Below are 10,306 nucleotides of genomic sequence, written 5' to 3' on the forward strand. Positions count from 1 at the left end.
AGGGGGGGGGGGGGGGTCTAAACTCCTAAGTCTGCAGGTATCATGTATCGCGTTTGCCCCTCCCCGCCCCCCCCCCCCCCCCCCCCCCGCCCCCCCCCCACAATTATTTTAAAATTGATGATTATTCCCTTTCCCTATTAACTAGGTATTTCATTTTTTTTTGAGGAAAATAACTATTTTGGTCCCTCAATTATTTTCCAATTGTCAATGTAGTCCCTTGTTTTCAATTTCAACTAATTTGATCATCGAATTTAAAATTTTTTCATTTAAACCCTTTTGAGGGACTAAAAATGGTGATTTCTCTATTTTTAAAATTTTGTTAATTTTATCCTCGAAGGATTTAATAGACGAAAATTTAAAAAATTCGATGATCAAATTAGTTGAAATTGAAAACTAAGGACTACATTGACAGTTGTGAAATAATTGAGAGACTAAAATGGTTATTTCCCCTTATTTTTTTCTCTAATAAATTATTACTTATATGTTGAAATTTGAATAAATACGAAAAAAAACAAGCACCATTTACAAATATTATTATTATTATTATTATTATTATTATTATTATTATTATTATTATTATTATTATTATTATTATATTTTTAACCTAATGCTATCAATAGAATTAAGACTTAAACACAAATAATTCATTATTTCTAAATTTGTGATTAAGTTTTAATTCTGTTACTAGCATTAGCTTAGAATTATAATTATAATATTTATAAATGGTGTATGTTTTTTTTTTTTTTTTTTTTTTTTTTTTTTTTTTGCATTTATTCTGATTTCTCACATATAAACAATACTTTGTTGGAGATGGAAAGTGGCTTGGAATACATATTTTGCTTTTATTTTTTATAATCCAAAAACTTATTTAACATGGAAGGGGAACAATTGTCACTTTTAACATAATACACATCAACTCTGATCTTAACATAATACGCACAAATTTTCTGATTCGGATATACATAATTGTATAAAAAGAATGTACATAATTGTATAAAAAATGTACATAACTGTATGAACAAATACACATAATTGTGTGAACAAATACACATAATTGTGTGAACAAATACACATAATCACAGCAACTTCCTACCGCGCCTCCCAAAACGACCCAAAAACGAAGTCGTTTTGGGAGGCGCGCGGCGCACAGTGCTACGCGCGCCGTGGTGTAGGGTATAACGATTGAATTCTTCTTGATTTTCCACAAATAATAAATCCATGATCTTTTCCTTACCAGCGACAGTGTGGGAGCAACCTCTCAAAGTGAAGGGGGTTCCTTGTGCGCACTGAGCACATGTCTAGTCTCTGTGGTTCATGCATGTTCAGTTGAGTTACCATGATTTACATTCTCTCAAATGCTCCGTCGGGTCGAGGTGTGGGGGCCCTTAGAATTGAAGTTCAGCCTTTGGAAGAATGATCTTTTCCTCACTAATAAAATAAATAGCATTACATATGAGAAATTAATTATACTTTATTGCTACTAAATTTAGTTCAATTGTCTTTTATTATTAAATTGTTCATCATGTTATTTATAATCATAATCTATTTTGTTTCCATGTACGTATAGGAGTTTTTTTCTCCTTTCAAAAAAAAGAGTTTTTTTTTTTTTTAATTATTCAAATAATGGATATATTATTATTATTATTTTTTGTTTTTTTTGTTGTTGTTTTTTTATTTGTAGTTATCCATATTCAATATAATTACTTGTAATTATTAATTTATACTATCTAAATATCATTTTTTAAAAATAAATAGCTAATACCTACATAATCAAATCTAATAATTTACTTATCATAGATAAATAATATCTCAATAATCAATAAAATATGTAATTAAAAATAATTAGATGATTTTACTGATTATCTAGGTATTAACATGTAATCATTTATAGATATTTAGATGATTAATAAAAAGAAAATAGTGCCAAAAATATACCAAGTGAAATTTTGATATCCAAAAAGAAAAAATAAATAGAAGAAGAGTTTATTCATTTCCTTAAATTTTTATTATAGTGACATTTTTACTTTTGATCCTTTAGTTTATTTATTCACTTTAAGTTCTCATGTTTTTTTTTTTAAATCATTTTAGTTTAAATGTATAAAACACCCATAAATACAGAAAGATGAAGGTTTCATAAAGTGAAGATATTCTGAATGTCTTGAACTAAAAGTAGGCGATTTTAAAATCAATAATTAAATAGAAAAGTGTCAAATAGACCCTCAAACTTTAGCTGAAAAGTCAATTAGCCCCCTAAATTTTTTAAAAATACAATTACACACATCAACAATTTATTTTAATGCAATAAGACCCAAAAATGGATTAATGACTGCTACCACAGGTTATTAGGGTTTTGGTATCTCTCCAGTGAAATTCCGACAGAATTTTAGCCAAAAAGTGACCGGCAACCTGCGAACGGTCGATGGTCACCAAGAAGACCTTGCGACCAAAGTCGCCTCCTCCGCAGAGAAGGCAACCACTGGGTCGCCTTTTCCGGCAAGAAGGCGACCCAGATCTAGTTCGCCTTCTCTAGTGGTCGCAGAGAAGGCGACCCAAATGTGGTCACCTTCTCCAGTTGAGAAGGCGACCTTGGTCGCAAGGTCGTCTTCTTCGTGACCGGCGACTGTTCACATGCCGCCGGTCACTTTTTGCTTGAAATTCTGGTAGAATTTCGTCGGGAAGATACCACAGGTCATTAATCCGTTTTTGGGCCTTTTTGCATCAAAATAAATTGTTGATGTGTGTAATTGTACTTTTAAAAAATTTAGCAGACTAATTAACTTTTCAACTAAAGTTTAAAGGCCTATTTGACTCTTTTTCTATAATTAAAATTGTAACAAATTAAACCAAACTCAGGATAGGTTCCTACCTAGGGTTTCTAGGGTTCTTCGGTCGCTTCTTCGACGTTTCTTGCGGATTATTTTTCCGATCGCGATAGCAAGCTTCGACACACGTCGCTGCATTCTAGATGGCATCGACGGCTGGACAAGATGTGGAGGGCCTAACGGCCAGGTGGGCCGACATCGTTCTTGAGGAGGAAGCCACGGCTTTCTTGCCGGATGTTGGGGACGACGCCGAGGGGGTGGCCAGCGAGGTGGCGGAGAGCTGGGGGGTGGTGGGAAGATTCTTGACACGAAAGCTAGTCAGGTTGGAATTTATGAGTCAGGTTCTGGCATCGGTATGGCAGCCGGTGAGCGGGGTTGAGGCAACGGAGGTTGAGCCGGGTCGTTTTTTGTTTGTTTTTCATCATATAACAGACATGGAACGCGTCCTGAATGAGGGTCCCTGGTCTTTCGATAATAGTACGCTGGTGTGTAAGCAGGTCCCTAACGGAGTAATGCCGATTGATGTAGTGTTGGATACGGTGGACTTATGGGTACAACTGCATGGTGTGCCGAATGGATACTCGTCTAGCCGGATTCTGGAACAGATAGGAAATTTCTTGGGTACGTTTGTGAAGTATGATGATCGTTTTGACAATGCCCCGTGGAAGATGTATCATCGTATTAGGGTTTCGCTGCCTGTGGACAAGCCCTTGAAAAGACGGATGAACTTTATAAAACGTGATAAGAAAAGTTGTTGGGTCACGTTTAAGTATGAACGTCTCCATACGTATTGTTATTTTTGCGGGATGCTGGGCCACTCCTACCAATTTTGTCGTGGGGCAAGGGACTCGAGGATGCCGGTGGAGGAGTATTTGTATGGCCCGGAGCTACGGGCGGGTGGGAACCGTGGCCCTAGGCCGGTGGGGGGTAGTTGGTTGTTGCCGACGGGTCGGCAGGCCATGGGACGGAAGCCGCAGGCCGTCCGACCGGAGGAAGGGCGGGTTTCGGGGAGCACAGATCGGGCTGAGGGGGTGGTTGAGGGAGAGGTGGTGGCGGTGGCTAAGCGGCGCCGGGGGGAGATGGGTAGTGAGGGACGGAGGGGTGAGGGGGAGGATATTGTCATGACCGAGTTCTCAAAAAACTTGCAGCAGGCGGGTACTGGTTCCCAGACCCGCCCGGATCAATGAGTACTTTAAGTTGGAACTGCCGTGGCTTGGGTAATCCACGGACAGTTCGGGAGATTGTGGACATGGTGTCCAAAAAGCAACCCGACTTTGTATTTCTTATGGAGACTAAAGTGGCACGAGATCATGCGGAACGGTTACGTGTTAAGATTGGCTATGAAGGACTGTTTTTTGTTGACAGTGATGGTTTAAGTGGTGGTATAGCATTGCTGTGGAAGAAGAATTGTACGGCACGACTAATCAGTTACTCAACGAACTATGTTGATGTTGGGGTAACTATTGCAGGCTTTCCTGAATGGCGAATGACGGGATATTATGGGTTTTCTGAACGAACGAGACGCACTGAGTCTTGGGATCTTCTGAGAACGCTTTCGGGTAGGTCAAATCTCCCGTGGGTTGTTATTGGAGATTTCAATGATCTATTATATCAGAATGAGAAGAGAGGGGGAAATCCGCATCCGAACAGCCTCCTACGCGGTTTTGGGGAAGCTATTGAGGATTGTGGGCTTGCTCAGTTGCCTATGGTTGGCTATCCGTACACATGGGAGAAGGGGAAGGGGACAGTAAACTGGATGGAGGAGAGGCTTGATAAAGTATTAGTGACGGAGGAGTGGCGGAGTATGGTGATGGGGGCAAAGGTGATGAATCTGAGAACCCGGAAGTCCGATCATTCGGCTCTCTTTTTGGGGATCCAAGATTATACTAGTCTTGGGCCTCGTAGGAGAGGATTTCGATTTGAGATGGCCTGGTTGCACGATGAAGGGTGTAGGAGTGTGGTAGAGCAGTCTTGGCAGGAGGGGAGGGGCCAGGGATTGCAGAACTGCATTCAGTACTGTGGGACCCGGTTAACACGATGGGGTGGAGACCGGCATCATAAGTACGGAAAACGAATTAAGGAACTCACAAGAGAGCAGCACCGACTGAGGGGGCATACTGACCCGGCTTCCCTAGCTGAGTTCCGGCGTCTAGAGCAGCTGTTAAGCTGTACTGAAGCTCAGGAGGATGCCTACTGGAGGCAGAGAGCCAAACAACATTGGCTGAAGGAGGCGGACGCTAATACGAAGTTTTTTCACAGGTATGCCTCTCACCGAAAAAAGAAGAATACTATTTCTAGATTGATGAATGATAATGGGGTTTGGGTTGAGGGGGATCCTATGAAAAATATTATTCTGCAGTACTATAATGGTATCTTTTGTGCGGGAACCCCGGGAACAGGGGAGGAGTTTTTTGAGGGAATTATCCCGCGTATTACGCAGGCACAGAATGAGTCATTATTGCGCCCGTTTGAACTTGATGAGGTTAAATGTGCTTTATTTGCGATGTTCCCGGACAAGGCACCGGGCCCGGATGGAATGAATCCGGGCTTTTATCAACATTTTTGGGATGTGGTTGGGGGTGATGTGGCTACCTTTATAATAAACTATGTTGAAACCTGTGACTTCCCGCCTGGTTTGACTGAGACTGATATTGTTCTAATCCTGAAAAAGAAAACCCCGGAATATGTCACTGACTTACGGCCTATAGCCCTCAGTAATGTGGTCTATAGAGTTATGGCAAAAATGTTGGCTAACAGAACGAAGCCATTAATGGACGGAGTAATATCTGAGTCACAGAGCGCATTTATCCCGGATAGACTAATAACGGATAATATATTATTAGCTGCAGAAGTGGGACATTTTCTGAATAGGAAGCAATGTGGAGTGGGGGGATGGAGTGCTCTAAAGCTAGATATGGCGAAAGCATATGATCGGGTTGAATGGTCTTTCTTGCGAAAGATGATGTTAGCGCTGGGTTTTCATGCTGGTTGGGTGGAGGTGATTATGAAGTGTGTAACCTCTGTCTCATATAATATTCAGGTGAATGGTTCGAAGTGTGATCCAATTATACCCACTCGTGGAATAAGGCAGGGGGATCCTTTGTCCCCATATTTATTCATTATCTGTGCAGAGGGCCTATCTATGATGTTACAGCGGGCACATAATGTTGGATTAATACATGGCTGCAGGGTAGCACGAGGAGCCCCACCGATTTCTCACTTGTTTTTTGCTGATGATAGTTTATTGTTTTTTAAAGCAAAGGCAGAGGAAGCAACTGAGGTTAAGAAATGTCTGTCTGATTATGAGGGGTTATCTGGCCAGGCAATAAATTATCATAAGTCCAGTATATGCTACAGCAGGAATACTAGTAGCGAGGATAGGCAAAGTGTGGCTCAGATTCTGGGAGTGACACAGGCACCAAATTTTGGAAAGTATTTGGGACTTCCCTCTTTTGTTGGAAGACACAAGAAAGCAGTTTTTGCGTATGTGGAGGATAAAATTCGTCAAAGAATTGGGTCATGGAATAAAAAACTGCTATCACAGGCGGGGAAAGAAATCCTCTTGAAAACTGTAGCACAATCTATGCCTACGTTTTCAATGAGTGCTTTTTTGTTACCTGTATCGGTTTGTACGGCAGTGGAGAGGACAATGAATCGGTATTGGTGGGACTCTGGAACTGATAGGCGAATACACTGGAAGGCGTGGGATAAATTATGTATCCCGAAGAAATATGGTGGACTGGGGTTTAAAGATTTGCGGGCATTTAATCTGGCAATGCTAGGAAAGCAGGCGTGGCGAATGTTTATTAAGCCTGACTCTCTGGTCACACGCGTGTATAAGGCCAGGTACTTTCCCAAAGGAACTTTCTTTGATGCACAGGTGGGAAGTAATCCCAGTTTCTGCTGGCGGAGCATCATGGCAGCAAAGAGTATTATTTGTGGTGGGGTCAGGCGCAGAATAGGTAATGGGGAGGCTACATTTATATGGACCCACCCATGGCTACGGAATGACCATGACCCAATGATACAAACAGAAATGCCTATACAGTTACAACATGCCAAGGTGGCAGGTTTGATAGATCAGCAAACTGGTGCCTGGGATCCCTCGATTTTAACTGATTTATTTCAACCTGATGATGTGACAGAAATTATGAAAATACCCATATCCCCGGAATATGAGGATACCTGGTACTGGTATGGGGACCCAAGAGGGGAGTATTCTGTTAAGAGTGGATATAGGCAAATAATTGGAAATTATCAACAGACTAATGGGGCTTTTACAAAATGGTTGTCCCTATGGAAGCTAAGGATCCCCCCAAAATGGAGAATATTTCTATGGAGAGCCATTAGTGATATATTGCCTACTACTACAAATTTGCTTATAAGGAGGGTGGATGTGGATTTAAGATGTGCCATGTGTGGATTATCTCAAGAGGACACAATGCATGCTATGGTGTTGTGTGATTTTGCACGGAACGCTTGGGAAAAATCTAACCTTACAATCCCAAATATAATCACAAATATTTTTCATATTTGGTTTGATGAACTTCTAAATGTTCTAGACTCTGATGGGATATTCTATGCAGTAGCAATATTATACAATATTTGGAGAGCAAGGAACAGGGCCGTTTGGGAAGCAACTTTGCCGCGACCGGAGGTAGTACTCAAATCCGCTGCGGCTGCCATGCATGCATGGGTACGGGCGCACCCGCAGCCCACAATCCGAGCCACCACACAGCCTTTGCCGAGCGCGCTGCAAGGAAGTGCCGGCCACCACGCGACGTACCTGCCTGTAGCCGAGCCGGACGGACCTCCAAGGCGTATATGCCGTGTGGACGGGGGGGTATATGCAAGAGACAGGACAGGCTGCTATGGGCGTAATCTTGCTGGACACGAATGGAGGGTACGTCTCGGCGTACAATGGACCATTACATGGGTGTTCGTCGCCACTTATGGCTGAGGCACTCGCATGTAAAGAAGCATTGTCATGGTTGAAGGATCGGGGAGAGCAGAATGTTGACATCTACACGGACTGTCAGACACTACACCGTTATCTTACTACACCAGCTGTTATGCTGCGCACATATCTAGGCTATGCCATTGATACTTGCAGGCTTATTGCATCTTCGTTTCAGTCTTGTTCGTTTCATTTTATTCCTAGATTAGAGAATCACCTAGCTCATACTTTAGCTATTTCGGCTTATCAGCAGACCACAACTATGTATTGAGATCAGCTCCCACCGGATACTATTTCTGCCTATTTTTAATGAAGCATCATGAAAATTTTCAAAAAAAAAACAAACTCAGGAATTGAAAATGACAATGCATGTCAGATTATAATTATGAAATAAAAAATTGGAATAAATTTTAAGAAAAATAAAAAGAAAAACTAAAATAGTATTGCATCTTTTGATTGAGTTGGGCATTTAAAGAAAATAAAATGTCATCTATCCTAGTTGCCTTGTATCAAGGAACCAAAACATTGATAGTTGGGACCACCTCCCAACTCCCCTCCAATATAATAATTGACAAGCTCCACCTAAATCTATTTAAAAGTCTCGACTTGCATTAGATTCTACTTGTCCCACCTCTCCTGTTTGCGACTATTTCCGCTGTCACTTCACAAAACCATTTAAAAAATACACCACTTATTCAAGTCTGCATAATGCGTGCATACCAAATTATTTTGCAACCAGTAGTAGGGTGAAGGTACATGCTTGATTTGAAAGAAGATACTAACGTTTGAATTTCAAAGTTACTATACAGTATATAGTGGAAAGATCCCTTATACGTATCGATATTTGGCCCTGTTTGCTGAACCATTGAGTTATTGTGATTTACATTCTTCCAAATGATCTGTTGATCCAGGGTCTGGGGAATTTGGAGTTGGGGATTAAACCTTTTGAGAGAAGGTACATGCTTGACTTGGTACAATTTCAATTGATCAAATAATTTGTTTGATAATCATAAGATTTTAAATTTGACTCTCTAAGAGAATTGTCTGAGCTGATCAACTATGAAATAATTTATGAATAATTTAGATTAATTTACTTCCTTATAATCTATTGCAGATTAAGATCACAAGGTGAGATTTAATCAGAGCGTACATGCATTCGGGTAAGAACTGTTTACTTTCAAGTTTTAAGTATACTATAAGTCCAAAACCTTAGGTAAAGACAACCTGAACCCCTATTCAAGGTTCAATGCTAGATGGGGTTCCTTTGTCATGACTTCTTCTCTCTTTTTTTCTTTATTTTTTTTAAATGAAGTTTATTATTATTATTATAATTTTACCTAAGCAAAGATTCAAATTGGTAGCTTTAAATTTATTATTTAATATTACTTCGTCTTAACCATCATAACCCTTTGAAATACTAATTCAATTAATATATGAAAACATGAAATAAGTTTTATAATTAAACTTCATATAAAGATCCAATACTTTCTTTAAACTTCATATAAAGATCCAATACTTGAAAGGAGACAAATTATACGTTAACTATGGTCCACATTGCAATGTAACCACAGATAAATATTCATTTTTAGTATATTGAAGGTTCATTTTTAAGTACTAATGTAATATACCAAATAGTTAACATTTAATACTTAAAAAAAAAATTAAAATATTCAGTATACTAAAAATGAACATTATTTTAGTGGTTCACCTTACAAGGTGAATCATGAACCATAGTATAATGATGGTTGAAGGGACACTAGTCCAAGGTTAGTCCTAGAGGATTTTAAAAAAAATAAATTTTTAAGATATTGTTTTTATATATTGGCAAAAATTGAAATCCATAACTTCAAAGTTATACTTTATTATTTCTTTTTGCAATTAGCCAATACAATTTTTTGAACTATATATAATCATCGCATCATTCGTATTTTATATACATTAACTTCATATATCAATGAACTTTGTTTTTACTTTGCCTTAGGTCTATAAAATGGTAGGACCGATAGATCCTGATGAGCTATAAAAATTTAATGTGAATACTATGACATTTAATAGTTTATAGACTAATTAAGTCACATACATCTCACAATTTATTTCTTTCACAACGTCTTTATAGTAGAATCGATAAGAGCTTTTGAAATTTATGTGCCATTCTTGCATACGTAACGCCTTAGAATTGTGCTCAACAATTGCCAAATACTACGTGTTATCATTTCGTATTGTGGCCGGAATGAGAGTGAAACGTGCTCTTAAGGGCAAGGCGTGGAACTTTATTCTAGGTTCTCTAGGTAATGGCCTTTCATAGGTTACATATCATTTGCCTCAATTGACCTTTCATCAAGGATTCAAACTTTGTTATCAATACGTGTATCGCTTTGGTTTAGGGAATGATCGAGAACCAAAATGTAGCATACGCTTTAGGGAAGAAAGGTGAAGTTAAAGTGCTTTAGGTAGGCCATATCTTTTATAGATTTTATAAATTTATCATGTATGATTACGATAATTGGTGGCGTTGATTGCCCAAAGA

General features: G+C 39.2%; 1 protein-coding gene across 1 annotated transcript; it reads left to right on the plus strand.

The window, feature by feature from the left end:
- The first annotated feature begins 4,107 nt into the window (after positions 1–4,107).
- On the plus strand, positions 4,108–8,911 carry LOC109163784. Its single transcript, XM_019312489.1, has 4 exons — positions 4,108–5,304; positions 5,494–7,725; positions 8,691–8,750; positions 8,894–8,911. The coding sequence occupies exons 1-4, from the start codon at positions 4,108–4,110 to the stop codon at positions 8,909–8,911; spliced, it is 3,507 nt and encodes a 1,168-aa protein (XP_019168034.1).
- The last annotated feature ends 1,395 nt before the right edge of the window (positions 8,912–10,306 follow it).

The sequence above is a fragment of the Ipomoea nil genome, unplaced genomic scaffold (assembly GCF_001879475.1).
Source record: "Ipomoea nil cultivar Tokyo-kokei standard unplaced genomic scaffold, Asagao_1.1 scaffold3043, whole genome shotgun sequence".
Classification (NCBI taxonomy): Eukaryota; Viridiplantae; Streptophyta; class Magnoliopsida; order Solanales; family Convolvulaceae; genus Ipomoea; species Ipomoea nil.

Coding starts and splice junctions, on each gene's coding strand:
- LOC109163784 (XM_019312489.1), top strand. CDS start 4,108: ATGGAGACTAAAGTGGCACGAGATCATGCGGAACGGTTACGTGTTAAG. Junction 5,305..5,493: donor GCCCGTTTGAACTTGATGAG/GTTAAATGTGCT, acceptor ATCCTGAAAAAG/AAAACCCCGGAATATGTCAC. Junction 7,726..8,690: donor TTGCTGGACACGAATGGAGG/GTACGTCTCGGC, acceptor CTGTTGATCCAG/GGTCTGGGGAATTTGGAGTT.